This window comes from Barbatula barbatula, assembly GCF_947034865.1.
Source record: "Barbatula barbatula genome assembly, chromosome: 1".
Classification (NCBI taxonomy): domain Eukaryota; kingdom Metazoa; phylum Chordata; class Actinopteri; order Cypriniformes; family Nemacheilidae; genus Barbatula; species Barbatula barbatula.
This window is the reverse complement of record NC_136766.1, coordinates 34,429,677-34,449,909: the sequence shown is the minus strand read 5'-3', so window position 1 is coordinate 34,449,909 and position 20,233 is coordinate 34,429,677. Positions and strand designations below refer to the sequence as shown.

The window sequence follows — 20,233 nt, the reverse complement described above, 5'->3', positions numbered from 1 at the left end:
TGTTTACAGTGAGAGGAAGAATGCAGCAGGAAATGTTTACAGTGAGAGGAAGAATGCAGCAGGAAATGTTTACAGTGACAGGAAGATTGCAGCAGGAAATGTTTACAGTGAGAGGAAGAATGCAGCAGGAAATGTTTACAGTGACAGGAAGATTGCGGCAGGAATTGGTTACAGTGAGAGGAAGATTGCAGCAGGAAATGTTTTACAGTGACAGGAAGATTGCAGCAGGAATTGGTTACAGTGAGAGGAAGAATGCAGCAGGAATTGTTTACAGTGACAGGAAGATTGCAGCAGGAAATGTTTACAGTGAGAGGAAGAATGCAGCAGGAATTGGTTACAGTGACAGGAAGATTGCAGCAGGAAATTTTTACAGTGAAAGGAAGAATGCGGCAGGAAATGTTTACAGTGAGAGGAAGATTGCGGCAGGAAATATTTACAGTGACAGGAAGATTGCAGCAGGAAATGTTTACAGTGACAGGAAGAATGCCGCAGGAAATGTTTACAGTGAGAGGAAGATTGCGGCAGGAATTGTATACAGTGAGAGGAAGAATGCAGCAGGAAATGTTTACAGTGACAGGAAGATTGCCGCTGGAAATGTTGACAGTGACAGGAAGATTGCGGCAGGAATTGTATACAGTGAGAGGAAGAATGCAGCAGGAAATGTTTACAGTGACAGGAAGATTGCCGCTGGAAATGTTGACAGTGACAGGAAGATTGCGGCAGGAATTGTATACAGTGACAGGAAGATTGCAGCAGGAAATGTTTACAGTGACAGGAAGATTGCGGCAGGAAATGTTTACAGTGAGAGGAAGATTGCCGCTGGAAATGTTGACAGTGACAGGAAGATTGCGGCAGGAATTGTATACAGTGACAGGAAGATTGCAGCAGGAAATGTTTACAGTGAGAGGAAGATTGCCGCTGGAAATGTTGACAGTGACAGGAAGATTGCGGCAGGAATTGTATACAGTGACAGGAAGATTGCAGCAGGAAATGTTTACAGTGACAGTAAGATTGCGGCAGGAAATGTTTACAGTGACAGGAAGATTGCCGCAGGAAATGTTTACAGTGAGAGGAAGATTGCCGCTGGAAATGTTTACAGTGACAGGAAGATTGCCGCAGGAAATGTTTACAGTGAGAGGAAGATTGCCGCTGGAAATGTTTACAGTGACAGGAAGATTGCAGCAGGAAATGTTTACAGTGACAGGAAGATTGCCGCTGGAAATGTTTACAGTGACAGGAAGATTGCCGCAGGAAATGTTTACAGTGAGAGGAAGATTGCCGCTGGAAATGTTTACAGTGACAGGAAGATTGCAGCAGGAAATGTTTACAGTGACAGGAAGATTGCCGCAGGAAATGTTTACAGTGAGAGGAAGATTGCCGCTGGAAATGTTGACAGTGACAGGAAGATTGCGGCAGGAATTGTATACAGTGACAGGAAGATTGCAGCAGGAAATGTTTACAGTGACAGGAAGATTGCCGCAGGAAATGTTTACAGTGAGAGGAAGATTGCGGCAGGAATTGTATACAGTGACAGGAAGATTGCAGCAGGAAATGTTTACAGTGACAGGAAGATTGCCGCTGGAAATGTTGACAGTGACAGGAAGATTGCGGCAGGAATTGTATACAGTGACAGGAAGATTGCAGCAGGAAATGTTTAGAGTGACAGGAAGATTGCGGCAGGAAATGTTTACAGTGAGAGGAAGAATGCAGCAGGAAATGTTTACAGTGAGAGGAAGAACGTGGAATAGGAGGAGGAACAGGGCAGGGAATGTTTACAGTGAATGGAAGATTGCAGCAGGAAATGTTTACAGTGAGAGGAAGAACGTGGAATAGGAGGAGGAACAGGGCAGGGAATGTTTACAGTGAATGGAAGATTGCAGCAGGAAATGTTTACAGTGAGAGGAAGAACGTAGAATAGGAGGAGGAACAGGGCAGGGAATGTTTACAGTGACAGGACGATTGCGGCAAGAAATGTTTACAGTGAGAGGAAGATTGCGGCAGGAAATGTTTACAGTGACAGGAAGAACGTGGAATAGGAGGAGGAACAGGGCAGGGAATGTTTACAGTGAGAAGTATATAGCATATGAAGGACAGGACAATGAGTGGTGAGGCCATGACAGGAAAGGTGAGTCTTTGCTCTATCAAATGGCAGCAGATGTGCTTTGTAGGAAACGGAAGTAAAGCTGAGTAGAGTTATGACAGTGATACTCTAAGCGCTGTTAATAATTGATCAAGACCTCTCTGGCAGTGAACTCATTAGCTTTCATGCATTACAGCCCTGCGAGCTGAGGTCGAACAACAACCTGACGACTGGAATGCAAAACATCACCAGCCTAAATACTGGCAACCTTCTCTGGCACCAACATCTCCGTTTAAACGGAAGGCTACATTTCTCAGGAAGATGCTTATAATCGCATTCCAGGAGAAAATACATGGGTGCATGTATATCACAGTCTTATGTTATTATTTTTAACGTTCTGGTCATCATGGATGCTTAAAGAGCATTAGAAACAAAATCATTAAATATTAATCACATTTATTGATAGCCCTTATATTTACAAAAACATTTTGTATATTATGTTTTTATTTCATAAATAAACCGTATTCTTATAAATCAATGTTGAATCGCTTATTAATTCAACACTCAATCAAACATCTTTGCTATTTGGGAAATCATTGTGTTATATTTAAATAAATAAAATTGAATTGAATATTTGTAAGAGCGGTGTATGTGAAGATATGGAGTCAATAGAGCGAGAGCAACGTCTCAGCGTGCAGAAAACAAAAACACCTTCTTGTGAAGCATTCACAGGAGGCATCAAAAAGTATCTGTTCCAAACATCCATCGCCTGCAGCTGCACTGCCCTGCACCGCTGAAGGCCTTCCACTTCTCTAAAGTTCTCCCGAGTTCTCCAAACTCCTCCACCGCGCTCGAAACTCACTGCTGGCGTTCACCAGATGTCACCTTTCATGCCTCCAGCTTCAGACTTGGCACAGATTGTTTGTGAACTCACGGATGTCAGCTGTATAAATGCAGTAAGCAGAACTCAGAGAAGACGGTTGTCAGGACTCAACGGTGCGCTTTCTCTGGCTCGGATACAGCCAAGTTTTCGGTCTATATTTACATCAGTCACTCTGCCTGGAGCTGCGAGTCGGGGCTTATGTAAAAGAAAACAAGGGAAAATCAATAAGCACATAGTTTGTGTAGTATGATTCTGTGTGTGTAAATATGTCTCATTCCAGCACACATGCCTCGTGGTATACGCAAAAAAAATGGCGGAAAAGCACAAAAACACTCAGTATTGACAGGCAAAGATCATTACTACACCCTTAACTTTAAAAACACCTTTGGGCAATTTTTATTTCATAATATCAATTTTGTAATACATTATTTACCATCAAAATATTTTTGTAATATTTTTCTATGTTGTTCACTACCCAACATGAAAATTACTTAGCATACTATGTACTACAATAGTATATTTACTGTAGTACATACATACACTATAGACTACAAGTACTGTTCTACACTACATTTATATTAACTACAGAAAATGGATTAACTGTAATACTCTAGTGTACTTACATATATAGTAAGGTTCAAGATAATTATATAATGTGTATAATAGTTTTATATGTATTGTTTTCATGTGGGTCATTTCTTAATGCGTGATAGCATTATGTCAGTCGGGGGGGGGGGGTTAAGATTATATTAGTAAGAAATAGAATAGTATCAGTTTTCAATAATCATGCTGGATCCTGATCGTCAAGGGACATTGGTACACCACCAATAAAACATCTTTAATAATAAATATATAGAAAGTACAGCCACAGGAAAAAATTAAGAGACCGTTCCTATTTTTGATTTAATCATCATTTCTAGATGTATTGTGGTCATTCCAGTACAGCGCGTATTTTCTGTTATTTTCACCTTTTTGTCCAGTTTACATTTTCTGCAAATAAATGCAATTTGTATTTGAAATTTGACAACTTTATTTTTTTGATATTGACAAAAGTCTGTGTTGCTAATCCTCGGGGTTGGCCATTGATGTAAAAATGGCTTCATTTAGTAGAATCTGTCATTATTAAAACAAAACAGCGACCTAATGCTAGTAAGTTCAAACGTTTGTATAAGTATAAATAGCGGCTTTTCCATCTTAGTTTGTAGATTTTATTGGAGCTCTTCAGGTCGTGAATGTGTACACAACGATCCTCAGAATTAACTGAAGACAGAAGCGGGGGTTGATCACACAAAGAGCCCTAAACACAAGAGATGGCCCGAGACGGAGGAGTATTGTGAGGCAAATAGCACTGTTAGATCAAAGGAGCGACTGCGGTGTTTTAACAGTGGGAGGAAGCAGGGTGAACAGCTAGATTAGTGCTCCGTGAGAAGAAAGGGGTGATGGAGCGAATATCTGTGGCAGCTGACGTCTTAAAGGAGTGTAAATTGAGTAACATTTGTTACAGATAAAGAGAACAGGAACATACATGGGTATCACATGAGACTTTGTCCTCGGTCTATATCCTCATTGAAATTCCACATCTCAAAAGTGACCGATTTGGTTCAGGCAGTTCTTTGCATAATCTATTGCTCCATGTACAAAACACACTCAAGATTTTACATAAGAAAGAAAAATCACAGAAATAACCCCCCAAATAAGTTGATTTAAACCTGTATAAATGTCTTTGTTCTGCTGACACAAAGGAAGATATTTGGAAGAATGTTGGCAATTCTCAGTTCTGTGACATCATTCATAGGGACATTTAGTAGTCAAATAACTATTTGCTTTCCTAAATTCTTCAAAATATGAATGGTTTCCTATGGTAGTCAACATTCTTCAAAATATCTTTCTATTCATCTGCGTTTCAAATCTGTCTCATGTGAAAAAGACGGATATCTCCCAAAAAAAGTCCCCGAAACCAATAAACCAAAGTTGCTATAATTGAACATTTGCAACAGTTCTAGAGTCAATTCGAGAGCCCGATGAAAACCGGAGAGTTCTTGATAAAACGAAAGTCCTTCAAAGCATTGAAGAGATAAAATATTTTGAGTAAACACTTCCATTGCTGAAGATGACCTTTTGCTTTTGGGGCTAATTCGTTGGTAAATGAAAAGAAATCTCTTCAGATGATGGAAGGAAAAGTCATTTGAGTAAACTAATTAGCAGAGCCGAATTATTCATCTTCTTTCAAGAGCGATAGCGGTTTGAAGGTCAGGAGCTTTAGCTGGGATTCGGCGCATGCATCTTCCGCATGCATTCTGTCTTCCAAGAACAAAGTTATTTCTCACCGTAACGTCTTAAAGCGGCCATTACTCAGGCAGTTTCAGCATGTCTCACGTTAATCTTGAGTGATTACAGAATAGTATCGTTCCCTTCAAATATCAGTCTTTAGTTTGATCACATTTATACGAGACAGGTACAGCTGTACGATTGTCTTCCTAAACATGCGACGCGCGCGCGCGGGGAGGAGGCGGAACTAAAGCACGTTCGCACACATTGACAACAAAACACAGACATCAGTTTCACTTACCGCGTGCGGTTCATGTCAAGCATTGTTAGTGCTGGGAACGCCGCTCCATCTATACGTTTCAAACGATCTCTAAATCCTGCGTTATATCCACCGTTTATATAACATTCATCGCCCAAATAACACAGCTGAACTTCATGAACTCTCTCTCTCCTGCACAAAAGTGATGCTTCTTCTCCGGCTCATTTTGGTTGATGCGTGGTCGTGCCGTGTGCTTTTCTGGGAGAATTATCCAATAAAGGACAAAGAAAAATTGTTACGTAGCGATTTTTCATGATCAAAAAAACTTTCCGAAACCTGTACGAACACTGGGATTGGTGACAACACAATGTGTTTTTAATAAATACACTCTGTGAGGTCACATATCGCCGTATCTGTTCATTGCTACATTGTCATTTTATTTACTTGTTGAATATAGATATAGATTTACAGTATAAAAATATTGTTAAAATGACATGAATCTAATTGTTTAATTATTGACAAAACAAAATGCCTTGATAAAAAAATGTGTTTATTGTTTTTATATTTTTGTTTAATTATTTCACTTTCTAAATTTCAACATTTTTTGGTTGTTTTTGCCTAAATTTGCATACAATTTACAATGTATTCTCTTTTCTGTTCCTAGTGTGTCTTATTATATCGGCTAGCCATTTTTTGTTTGTTCTGAACCAATAATTTGAATTTCATGGTGAATCAAATTGAATTGAATCGATTTACATTGTAATTTGAATGGAATTGATTCGTTGTGAAATGGCAGAAATCGTTTTTGAATCCAATCGAAAACCGAATCGATTCGCTGTCTACCCAAAGATTGACACCTTACTTGTGCAAAGTATTTTTTTAACATGACAATAAAGGACTTTGAGGTTTGACATGGTGCTTTGTATAATTTCATGTCAAAAATATGTTATAAAGAACACACGTTTAATCCCAAAGACATTTAAATGTCAGATGTCAACACAACTTTGTTCATGTAAAATGGCAAAGCCACTAAATGTTTTATAATTTAGTGGATAATTTGGCATTTAAAGTAGATGAACGCTGGTGTGATGAACACAGATGAGCAGTGAGGCAGCGGCGAGACCACAGTGAGAAGCGACAGGCTGGAGGGGAAACAGGCAATGGGATGTGCTTTTGATCTGAAGGCAGCTTGAGGTGTGAATGAGACACAAACACACAGAGCCATCTCGCGCACTAACAAACCAAACACTTCTGACACTTCCATAGCCTGTCTGCTGTCTGCAGAGTATTTGTTTTCTCTCTCTCTCTGTCTTTCTCTCTCTCTCTCTCTCTTTCTCTCTCTCTCTGTATCTTGTTTGATCTACATCTGGCCAAGTTACTGGTCATTGTTGCATTGTTCTATTTAGCATTATTCACATGACAATAAGCATAAGAGTAAGACTTCTTAAACACATTGAGTGGTGCTTGCCATTCAGAAGTCACTGTCACAACACTAAGACGTTTCTATGGGGTTGCTAGGGTGTTCTGCAGGGTTGCTAAGGCATTGCTAAGCTGTTCTGGGTTGCTCGATGTTAAAGGCATTTTTTACTTCTGCGTCGGACCTTACGCGGGTACGCGTCTCTGCGTAGCCACACCTATCACGTACACACAACGCAGCAACACTGAATTAGATATAGTGCACAGTGTTGATGTGTTGAGGTGCTGTAGGTGGTCACTAGGATGTTACAATGTTGTTGGGTCTTTAGGTGGTTGTTTTTAAGGGTCATTCTAGGAATGGGTGCCATTTGCTGAATGATCTCCTATTTCTATTTTTTTTTAAAAAGTTTTTTAGATGGAAGATGGTTGGATTTTTCTATTTAACAAATACATGAAATTAAACCACATGGCGCACATGCCAATAATATGAGGAAATTGAGCAAATTCGAATGATTTGCCAAATATCTCCTCTCCGGTCAGAGCTAAAATATCAAAGAATAAAAAAAGGTTTTTCACATGGCCTTTAGGAGACTGATGATGAAACGATCTGCTCTTAATATGTCTTGTAGAACGTTTTTCAGGATGTTTGGGTAACAGGACTGACTGAACACCAGGGGACACGATCTAAAATATTATACTCTTTTTATGAAAACCTATTTTTAAGCATAGGTGGAATATGGAATGACACAAAAATGCAAAAAACAAATAAGATTTTTGAGGGATTTACAGACGAATAATGAAAAATAGTTTCTCTTTTAAAATGTAATGTATAATAATGCATTTCATTATTTGCAAATCAGTTTAGGATGTTTTAGTGACTTATCCAGCAAGTTGACAGTTTGATTCACGGACGTCGCAGCCTCTTGATGACTGAATTCACTGCTGTCTTCTCACCACTGGATAAAAGCTAGACTTGCAGACTGGGATGTTAAATGCACAGCGCTGTTAAATAGTTGAACAAACAAAGCTGCAAACAAGCGTCTTGTGTGCATTTCGGTTAAAAGAACGCGTTTGTGACTTAAGCCAACACTGGTGAAAACTGATGAAAATGTGGGACATTTTCTCAATATGCAACGTGCGGGACAAGGGGTGAAAAAGTGTGGTACAATGCAAAGCGGGACGGGTGGTCACCCTGGGGTTAAGAATAATGACAGATAGTAGGGACATATAACAAATGCAGTTTTTGATTCGTTTTTATACATTAATGGCGTGTGGACATAAATGTCACGGATTCGGTGGAATGGCCCAAGTCAATTTCTGTGATATTGTGCTTTCTACCTGGCTCATATCTCTCAAAGTCTATAGATGTTTTTCCATCTGCCGGGTGAAAATAAGTATGAATGCTTAGGAAAGTAAATGCACGTTGGTCCTCCACAAGCCAAAAAACTAAGTGGCTTCATATCTGTGGCACATTTAAAGACTTTGGGATGAGTTTTGAGCGAACTAAATTTTAGCTGATTTCGATTCAGCATGCCAAAATCCCATCTTCTGGGTCCAGCTAATGAAAACTGTGCAGAACACTGCGACTAGGCCAGCCGATACTCAAAACAGCCAGATGTTAGCTAACCGCCTGTGTGGTGTGCGTCTCAGGCTTTAAATATTTAGGAGTGGGACTTTACTCAAATCAAACCGACACTGATCGCCCCGATCAAGCTTCTTTGGTTTAATGTTCATATTGCGCAATGAAAACCAAATGCAGTTGACTTTACATAAAGCCAGTCGGTAATCTGCCACTTTATCCCTGTAACAATGAGTTAATGTTATCAGTGTTTGTTTGGGGATGAAAATCATTACTGAAGCTCAGAGGCTTATCTCCATAGCATCGTGCCATTGTGATGGGGATTAATACGAGTATTCTGGGTAACATGTCAAACACAGTGACTCTTGTCATCAGTTAACAGAGAGTTTAAGGGATCACTGGGATTGTTGTCCCAGCACAACACCGCCACCGGATTTAAACACGCACCGCCAGACCAAAAACATGATTCTGATGACAGACGGATAATAAAAACGTCAATTTAAGCCAATTCACGGTGGCAATAAAACATGTGGTTGTGAGCAAAAGTTTTGCGGTTCAACAACATACTGATGTAGTGTCTATGGATCAGTTCCGATGTGAAACCACACTGCTCTCTCAGAGGAACACTTAAGTTTGCTTTCGTATTTAAAAAATGTATTTCTAATATCTTCAAACTATAGATCATTGGAAAGGTGTAAGCCTCTCAAATACAAAGTTAGAAATTATGTAGAAAAAGTAATGAGTGGTTTTTATTCTGTTAAGATCTTCACCTTCAAGACCGAAACTGTGTATTTGAGTGACAGTGAAATATATTCAAAAGGTAAAGAATAAAAGATTTCAAAACGCTTGTTCCAAAATGTAGGTCCTACAGAAGCAAATGCAGGTAACGCTTTAGATTACGACCCTCAAAGTACTGCGTAAATAGACTGATTTTACGGTGTAAGTTTTGGTAACTATAGTGTACCTACGTGTAGGTATAAGGGAACAAAATATCAATTCGGGTAATAAAGGGGGTAGCAACCAGATATACAATCCACAAAGAACTGCGTAAGAAAACTGAATTTACGGTATAAAATTTACGGTATAAGTACGTAATTTAAAGCGTTACCCACATGCACGATCACCCTTCAATTGATAGCGATAGCAAAGTCCTTTTACCCAAATTTGTTCACATACCCACATGGTCTAGTAGAGGAATGAAGATCACACAAATAATAGGGTGAAAGACCAACTGAGAACTTTAAAAATATATGGAACACTGGGTGGTTGTAGGGTATGTTTTGAAAACATAAGAAGGATTTGGTCCGGAATCCAGCTTTTCATTTGAAAAACCATGAATCGTACATTGAGAAAGTCAGGTCTAATTTGATTCTAATGTTGGCTTTATAGGTAAAACATTTTTCTCCTTCCACCTCAAACCTGAAGACCAAAACGCCACAGACCAGAGAAAATGACCTCAGTCATGGAGACAGAACCATTTTAAAGCTCAGCGTCAGCATCAAGAGGCTTTAACGTGGTCACTTTGATTTCTAATATATTGAAACGCAACCACATTCGCGAACAATTCTTGAAATACGCTAGCAAAATAGTGAACAAAGCGGATAAAATACCACGTAATTGGCAAAGATGAAAAGCTTCGAAAGAGTTTGGGTAGCCCGAGGCGATATGTAGCAAAACAAAATATTTTTTTCTCCCCCGATTAATTTCCAGGTCCTCTGGAGAGATGAGTCAGTAATTACTAATCTTGAGAGTTATGACGCCTACCTAATTGCACTTTTTGCATAAAAATCCCTCAGCAAGAGAAACAAAAGGCTTCGGCGTTAAAAAACGCGCCCAGCAGCTAGACTTTTATTTCATTAGCTTCTTTTGTCTCGTCCCTGCATCTCATTCCCAGTTATTAACGGCCTTCTTCTCCGCACAGCTGACGCGCGTACAGCATTACATAAGAGCTCAAATAAAGCAACCTTAGCGCTGCGAGCTACATGTGCTTGGATCTAATCATATTTCCTGGGAAGCACTTTGCCGTGGAGTGCAAGAGCTTATCTGCTCAGAGATGACTTCAACTGATTATAGGATAAGCGCAAGTCTTCTTCTACTGACCCACGATGCCCTCTGTCATAAAATTGCATCTGGCTAATTCAGGGAAATGGAGGAGTTTCATATGACCTAATGGAGGGTTCATCTGTTTTCAAATGGGCCCTTGCACTTAAATTAGGGGAGCATGCCGGAATTGTGTTTTCAAGAAAGCTTTGTAACGTCCGAATGTTGCGTTACGTTTAATTCCACGGAATAAAATGGCTCCACAATTCTATGTGGAAAAACCTTCCTTTAGTTAATCTTCGGTGCTAAAAACCTGTGGGATGGAAACGCTTTTGTCTTAAAGCTCCCGGCTCCGCTAACCTGGAGGAAAAGCGTAAGAGCTGCTTTATCTTCTCCTGAGCGGCCTCCGCAGAGAAAACACAATTCATTTAGAGTGCGTTGGACCGTGCTGACAAAGAAATTAGCAAAACCGCGCTCATTTTCCCCTAGATTTAGGGCAATCTTACTCTCTCGGAGGGGAAGGATGTGTGTTCTAAATCTGACTATCAGGGTTTATTAAGGATATAATCGGGACGATTTCAAAGGTGCTGCCATAATAAGACTTCTTCAAAGTCAAATTGCACGACTGGAACCCGGTGAGCAGCGTAGCAGCAAGTCCATGCGGTATACAATCACATAATGTACAGGAGATGGATTTTGATAGCTTAGCGTTAGCATGTTGCTAACAGATAAATTGGATAACATGATCAATTTTCATTTGATGAATGCATTTTTAAAGTCATACAATGAATTTAAATTCATTGATTTGTACTGAGGTCATTGCAATGCATTATGGGATTGCTCTTTGCTGCATTAGATGTTGGCCACAAAAAGGTACCTTAGAAGGCAACAGCCTCCATGATGTTTCTGCTACGATGTCAGAACATGCTACTTACGTAGGGAGCTAACAAGTGTTTAGATCATAGCTAATGCGTCTTTCTGTTCATTTTCCAACTTTAGCAGTTAAATTTTGTTTGCAAATTACCCCTCGGCCATTTGAAACTGTCAAAACACACTCAAGTTGGTGTGACAAGCCGAATCAACCAACCCGTGGTTCGCTCCTACGAACGCTTTCTTACATTCTAATGAGAAAACAATGAGAAACATACCATCAGTTCTGTCGCTCGGAGGTTTGGGGTGCACCTCTGTGTCCATAAAGACAGGCCTCATCAGACATCAAATTACAGGATTCAAGCTGCGCACCCAAATATTGCTTTTCGTGTCTAAAGCATACAAATCAAAACTTCAAAAGACACACTTCTTCGCATCGGCCACGGAACAAGCTGAAACTTCTGATGCACTAGAAACCCCCAGGTCAAGCAAGGGACATGCGTCACCTTCTTTGGATAAAAGAAAGAGATCTTGAGGACACTTCCTGCTTTAGTGACAAAGAAACTCAAATTCAATTGGCTGTAAAAAATACAAAATGAAAAGTCTTTTGATCATTTGTTTCATTATATTGTCGTTTCTGAATACGTTAAGATAACAACCACAAAGCTATCTTTTCCATGTTATAGAGTTTTTCCATACTGGCCACAATGCAGATATGCGACGAACTATAATTGATTCTACATTAGTAATGTTTTTTTGCATGTCGCGTCACGTCTGGTGTGGATTTAATGTAAAGTCTAAAAGGAATACTCACTTAAAATGATTTCATATTTTATTTATTTGTATTGTATGTTTTCCTAAAATTTTTATTTTATTATTTATACCTTTCTTATAGGTATATAACACACAGCATCAGTTATATCATATAGAGCCGTGCCTGCTGTACATCCTAACTAACTTAAAGGAAATCGATGGTAAATGCATAACGGCTATCGCTCAGTGGTGTGAGTGAGGGGCATCTGCACCTTTCGTAAGGTCACAGTCACGCTACACCACCATTTTACACTCGAGCTGTGCACTTAAACGTAAATCAATTATTAAAAAATCACTCACTCTCTTTTTGCAATAAGCAAAGACGAAAGCCAACTATGGACTTGTTTTTGGTGTGCACGAAACCACGCTGATAAATGTTTACAACACACTTTTAGAGTTTTCCGGAAGGCTCTGGCCAAAGCTTAGTGTACTGCTTTTACTCAGTCTGTCGCAATGCATTGTGGGATTTTTTTATCTTTGTTGATGCACGCATTGCTTAGAAGTGGATCAAAAGAAAGTGTTTTTTTTTGGTAAACGTTTTGTTTCAGAAGCGAAGCTATCACATCTTTAAGTGTTATCTTTAAGCTCGTTAGCTTAAAGCTAGTCTACGATGCCATGTGCTGTGCCAGTGATTCCACACCTCCCATGACTAATCGTAATACAGTATGAAATGTCAAAAATGTCCATAAACACACACTCAACATACAGAAATATAGGGAAATGGATGCATTTGATCTAAACCCAACTGAACTGGTGTACACTTTTCACTTTTAAAACGTGTCCTGTTTTTATTGGTCATCTACCAGATGCTTACCACGTCACCAGTCATCCTGCATGGTCCCAAAAGGCTAATTGCTGTCATTTGAATAGTTTTTCTTTCAGCGAAAACCTCGTGGAGTTGTGACCAATTGCTCTTTTGATTTCAAAAGCTTTCCGGGGACTCCGAGAAGTAATTTAGGGCCAATTAAGTTGTTAAAGTTGACAGTGGTTGGACGTATAGGCTGTATAGTATGATGATGAAGGAGGCCTGTTAGCAGGAACGCTGCGTCTGGCGGTCTCACGAGATGCCGCACGCTGACAGAAATCCTGGATGCTAGTTAGCAAGCGGCAGCGCACTGTCAGGTGCAAGGAGTCAAATCAAATGAGAGCCAACCCACTTCAGCACACAATGACAACCACTGTGTCTCATGAATTAAAGATGACTGCATAAAGAGCCAAGCCCCAATGAAGACAAAGACGATCAATCCCTTCCTCTTAAACCGGCAAGGTTGAATAAAAAACAAAACAGATTTTTTTTTGGTCGCGGATGGCAGATGCGAGGCAGAGCAGTGAAACGGCGGCCTGGACAAGCTCCCAACTCAAACGGCTCAAGTTGGAGATTTAAAAATAGATAATGACCTCCTTCCTACAAAACCGTCAGCGTCACATCCAGCGCGCGCTGCTGGGGGATACGGCCACAAGTATTCTCTATCTCAGTTTCCTTCTTAGATCCAGCGGTTTGATTAGCTAGGGGAGCAGAGGGATGGGAATACGATGCCGCCGGAGAGATCATTTGGCCGGGAATTCTGGATTTTTCCTGGATTCTGACACTTTCACATATGGACTGTGCCAGAACTTGTGAAAAACTAGGGTAAATTATGGTTGGTGGATACAGTTTTCAAGAATTTTCCAACGCTGACACTTTTAAGCTTTAAACCACACGAATTTCGCTTTTTTTACATGCGATCACATGGGAAAACACAGAAATGTGTGCGATTTAAAATCAATCGGTTTTTTTTGTACATGTGGCATTTATGTGGCTTCTCCGTAAGGGAACGTCACAAAATTTAACAAATACGTTTTAATTTTTTTTTTAATTATTCCCTTTTTCAGATGTGCGATTTAATTTAAATCTTAACCAGCCTCACTCCCAATTTTCAAAGGCTACATCATGTTAAACAGATGGCATAATTTAAACAGGGTTTTGATAATAATTTTTTTTATTTAATATTATAAATATATTTAATAATTATATAAATAATAAAAGTAAATCAAAAAAATTGCAGAAATGTTCTCGTCAATTTATTAAGCAGCTTTTTGAGATCTCATCCTAAAATGCTTTTTTACAACATTATTTAAGTTGTTGAAATCTATGCTACATCTACGTCTTTTTTTGTGAAATGTTAGTTTTATAACAAAATAAATGATGTAGGCACAACTATATTTTTGTTTACAAAATTAATTCCAATCGTCTAGGGATACACCTTCAGAATATTTCTATCAGTCGACCCTATAACTTCTAAACATTAATGTGGATTTCCATCATCATGGAGGCAAACACTCCATGTAAACACTACATTGATGTGACATCACCCCTATACATAACACAAAAACATAGGACTCATCTAAATAGACCAAAGACATTTGCTTCCTATCAATTTTAATTTAGTTAAAGATGTAAATTATATTGCATGCAGTGTGTATTGTTGTCGTGTGTGAATGTCTGCCAAATTGTAAAGCCGAAAGTCAATGAATAACAAAGTTATTGGCTTAGAAAAAGAAATCTGTACTGAATCACACAAACGAGGCCGATTCACGAACCGTCGCAGATTTACTTCATTACGTATAGTCCCCGCCTACGTTTCGCTCGGACTGCCCGCGAAAACTTCACTCTTTTCCCCAAACAATCTAGCTTGTGAGCCTCATTCGTTCGCGGTAGACCAATCACAGCAGACTAGACCATCTGACCAATCAGATAAGAGTAGGCTGGCGTAAAGGAGGCGATTAGATGGATGATTCTACGAACAAATCATTTGAGAGTCAGTCAAGAAGTAAGGGTATACAAAATAGTAGTGTTCCTTGCGTAAACGTGTTGTTGGACTGTACATGAACCAAAATAGGACCTTAAAAATCAGTCAAACTGTGAAAGTAACCCAGGGCGTGTTCTGAATTTTACACGTGTCAGCTCTTTTCTTCTTACACTGGAATTGTTTCCTAATAGTATGGTTTATGAGAGCCGGTTTGTGAAGCCAGAATTTTTCCACTTTAAACGTATCATTATACGTTCTACGAATGTTATAAGTCAGTCTTTCCACCGAAAAAAATCATGACGCTGCAAATCCTTCTTCACGCAATAAAGAATAAACCCTGGATTGAGAAAACACAAACAATGGATTGATATTAGCGTAACCTTTGTCCTCGGCGTGTGGAGAGAATCATTTTAGCAACACACAAAAGTAAATCCCTGTCAGACGGTACTTTACATAATGCAAGACCCCAGACATTCATATTTTCATCACTACTGCACTTTTGTAAAATCCCTCAGAAGAGGTGCAGTTATTTTAGGCAGGCTTTTAGTTTAGTTTTTAACGCCGTAATAAAACAACAGATATGATCTGAACGCGGATAATATGGTGTGAACCAGGCACAACATTTCCCCAGGCTGCTGCGGGGGTGGCACGGCAAATGACGGCCAAGAAACTTTCCACCAGAAGAAATACAGGTAAGATACAGAATTTGGTAATAACCCAAGCGACAACAATTGTTCATGTACCATTTTATTGGACTTATATAGAAATACTTAAAAAAAACATGAAGTAGCACCATTACTTAAGTTTTACTTTATCATGTAGAACTTTAAATGTCAGAAAAATAAAACTCTTGATACATTTCAAATCTTGTTTCAGCAAATATAATATTAGTATTTGACCATGAGGTTAAAGGCCTTTTATCATAAAATAAAATATACTTTGTTTTTAAACTTTGCTCAATAAAGTACATATACGCTCAAGTAACTTCACCTACATATACATAAACAAGTGGTAAACAAATGTATTAAAATAGAAATCCTAAACGTATAGTGGCGCAACAGAACTCTGTGATACCCACTGGAATCTAATCCATACAAATTTTTAGAAAGCTTAAACGGTTCCTTTTGTCCCAACGTACTAAGACTTATACATTTCGTAATAATATAGAATAAAATATGCTTTATATTACTGAATAGAAAATATGCTGGGTGAAACGGATTCGAAAGACGGGGGGTTTTCGTTTTTTGCTGAACCTAGAAGTCCTCCATCCCAACAGAATACTGTTCAAATGCAAATACACGGTTGGTGGTCCGAGTTGCCTGCCATCCACGTTTCAATCGTCGATATTAAAACAATACAGTGTTCGTTGCCGTAAGGCCATACTAAAAAATAAAAAGATATTTGAACCCAGCTACAAAAAAGTTCACTGAACTTAAATTAAAATATCTGTAAACATCTTTGCAATACGAAATATAATCTTTCAAGTCAAAAAAAGAATAAAATACTTCAATTTGTATTAATGAGTCATGAATATTTAAAACTTGTGTGGAATTTCTCCCGGTTTATCTATACATATACGTGTAGGATATGATGCTGCTCTCTCCCTCCCAAACGTTTGATCGTAAGCTGTGGTCTTTGTTTCTGCCAGAAGAGATTTCAGAACCTCGAGGTCTGCTACCAGTACATTCCATCAAAAGGCTTGTTTTTACTAACAGTCGACCAGGGTACCTCGGGCGACACCGCTGTCCTTAACTTCATGTGTACGGTTTCCTAAAACTATTGATTACTAGGCTTGAATATTTAAAACGTGCATTAGATGTTGAAAATATTTGTCCCGAGCTACAGTACATAGCCCCGGATGGGCTCTCCCTTTTTGGATACCGCAGCTCTACATACATACGTCTATACACGTACAATAACACACGTTATTAGGGTTTTATAAAGCCACGAGAGGACTCCCTCGCTCCCGTAGTCGAGGGGGGGGGGGGGCGTGTCCATTTTATGAAAATATACGTATAGCCTGAGAAACTGCAGTGTGGCAGACGGGGCATTTGGGCTCGTTCCTCTCGCAGATGCGGTTGGCACACTCCATGCAGAACAGGTTGTGGCCACAGGGCACCAGGGCCGCGATCACCTCGCTTTCAAAACACACAGAGCAGTCCCGACTGCCCTTGCGGCTCGTCCCGGATGAGGAGGAAGAGGATGAGGAAGAGGACGAGGAGATGGAGGAGTCAGAGGGCACACCCCGGTGATGGGATCCAGAGAGGGCCGCGATGCCGTTGGACAGCCCTGTCGGGGAGTAGCCGGGGAAACTGAGGGTGCCCCCGCCCGGATCGCTGCGCACCCGGCGCGCCAGCGGATGCTCCGAGACGCTGTTGGCTTGGTGCGGGGGAGGGGACAACCTGGTGCCATTGGCCCTCCTCTGGCTGGCCATCAGCCCGTTGGCATTGGTGGAAGCGTTGGCAGAGAAAATGGCAGACGTGGTGGCTGTGCCGCGCTCATACTGCGACCACATCAGGCCCGGCGGCATGGGGGTGGGATCGAATCCCGGCGAGGACTCGAAGGGCAGATCGGCGCAATCGGGCGAGATGGTCTCGCTGCCATAGACGAACCCGTTGCCGTTTGCATTGATATTGTTATTGTTGTTGTTGCCGTTGCTGGAGGCAGTGTAGCTTAGGGCGGGGCTGGGGGGGCTGTAATCCGCCAGCCGGGAGCTGCTGTTGTTGCCAAAGTAGGAATCGGTAGAGGCACTCCCCAGAGAACTGGAGCTGTCGTTTCGGTAGTTGGAGAAAGGCTTGCGACCCGAGGTGGGCGTGGCGCTGGAGTTGGGCTTGCTCCACAGAGTGGCGTTCCCGTGCAGGTCAAACCCCACATCCGTGCCATTGGCGTGGAAGTCGTTCTCGTCCGTGAATTCGATCAGGCCACCAGTGCGCATGGCGATGTGTGCTTCGATCTCCTCCCTGGCCCGGTCCACATTCTCGGGCATGCCAGTCACCTCGAACACGGGCTCTTTGTCCCGGCTGGGCGTGACGATGTAGGTGTGCGTCTGCTGCTGGATGCGCTTGATGGTGGCCCCCTTGGGTCCCACCACCAACCCCACCACCCGGTAGGGAACCCGCACCTGAATGGTGGTCTGCCCGGGCAGATTGGGCGGACCGGGTACGGCAGCGGTCCCGTTCAGACTGCTGTTTTTGTTCCGCGACGCTCTGATCATGGAGAAGTGCTCGGCCGCAGAGATGATCTCCCTCCTAGCCATGGCTACGTCCTCCCGCCTGCCCGTTACAACAAAGACCGGTTCCTCTCCCCGCACCGGAGTTTTTATATACGTATTGGTCTTTGCTCGCAGGGCTTTAATTTTGCAACCTATAGTGCAAGAAATAAAAAGCAAAAGAAAAATAAGACATATGGAGAGACACAACGTTGGGTACAAAACTAAATACAAGGTGTGCAATAACATGGGGGACGACAATTCAGTATTTTTTTGGTGTGGCATAAATTCAAACCACATGCTCGGCTACTTGACATAAGGGGTCAAAAATAGCACAGAAAATAACGCACGCAGATTTCTCGATTTGCTGTAGCTTGCCGAAATAAGAGTTGGACCCAACAAAACGCACAAATCATGCTGTCAACAACTCGACCTCGACCATTACGCGTCCGATACAAACTAGAACAAATCGATACAGAAGATAATAAGGCTGACTGTTTCCTGGTTAAGTATATCATCGACACGCAGGGCGCAGGGAGTGTAAACAAAACCCGTGGAGACAAAGAAATACGCATTGCCTAAGGAAACGGTCCTGCATCACAGACAAAAGTGGATGTTGTGTATATAGCGCGATGATGTAGTAAAGCGCAAACAGACAAGCTTGTTTTACGCCAATGCTGCAACTACTTGCCTTTGTTTTTAAGACGCAAAGAGGGCAGTACGGCTGAAAATAGGCTGTAACCTACATTACGCGCGCCACACGCATCACGTAACGTTACATGACAGCGTTATTACAGTAACATCATGCATGCTTATACAACCGCGTGCGCTCCAAAACGGTATTCGGGTTTAAAGGGACGTTACCTTGCCTCCCGACGATCTCCGCAACGTGCTCGGAGCTGGGAACGGGGACGCATTCGGTCATGTTGACGCTCTTTTTCCTGGGCTCGTTGTCGTACAAGAAATTTTCATCGGTATCCAGTCCGAGCGACGAGAGCTGGTCCAGCGCGATCTGCAGGGCTCTCTGGTCGTCCAGGGCGTCCCCCTGCCCGACGCCGTTGCGCTCCATGTCTGCGAACACCGAGCTGGGCATCTCGGGAAGGTCTCCAAACAAAGAGGGGAAAACTTACGGAAACGGGTGGGATCTCGAGCCCCACCGCGGCGCTTTTCCTCTCCCCCGGTCAAACGATGCGCATAAAGAGGAAATCAGTGCAATCCCGGAGCGCGGAATGCGCGATATTCCCGAAGTTATTGAAATGCCGGCGGTGGCGATATTCCCGTTCGAGCGCGCACCCTCCCTTGCTGCTCGTGCACTCGCTCGGCTCTTTTCGGTCTGACTAGCCGCAGCCAGACGCGCCGCTACCGGGGAATATGTGCGCATGACGTCACCCCGGACGGCCGGGGCGGGGCGTGAGCGGTGCGGCGCTGCGCTTCGAGTTGCACACGACGCGCGGATTGGACGGATTCTGGATGGAAGGGGAGGTGATTGAGTTCATGCACGGCCCGCCCTTTCGTTAAACACGTTTTTTGTGTGAATTAAAGTTATTGTTTTTGCGTTCTGTTTTATGATGCTTAAAACGGTGCGCATTCATATGGACGTGTCGATTTATGTTATTATACTCAGGTACAGTGCGGTCCATTGTTCGTCACCATTGTCCTCACCTTTGGAATTTTTGCACAAAGTATTTATCAATATAATATTGGTTTTGAAATGCAACGATAAAGGTTTGGCACATTCACGGATTTGGTTAATGGCACATTTTGGCATCAAGTTTGCACGTTTAGGTGGTCTCTAACCCCCAAATAATTGTATGATGGCATTCAATAACAAAATAACAATAATAGCCAGGTTGCTCTCTGTTTTGCCATTGTGGATTTAAAGCATCTTTTGATTTGAGACAAAGTCTTTCCACAGTCTTGACAGTGAATAATGCATCCTTTCTGTTTTTAGATATTTCTCAATTGTGGGTTAAAAATTCAATAATAATTTGAGCGTATGAGTTTTGCATCACATACACCAGCATTATA

At 41.4% G+C, this 20,233-nt stretch overlaps 1 protein-coding gene across 1 annotated transcript; it reads right to left on the bottom strand.

The window, feature by feature from the left end:
• Positions 1 to 15,736: 15,736 nt before the first annotated feature.
• mex3b (mex-3 RNA binding family member B) lies at positions 15,737 to 19,550 on the bottom strand. The gene is made up of 2 exons (XM_079451772.1): positions 19,070 to 19,550; positions 15,737 to 18,360 (listed from the first exon to the last, which is right to left on the bottom strand). Exons 1-2 carry the CDS (start codon positions 19,296 to 19,298, stop codon positions 16,997 to 16,999), a joined length of 1,593 nt encoding a protein of 530 aa, XP_079307898.1. The 5' UTR covers positions 19,299 to 19,550; the 3' UTR covers positions 15,737 to 16,996.
• Between the last annotated feature and the right edge of the window lie 683 nt (positions 19,551 to 20,233).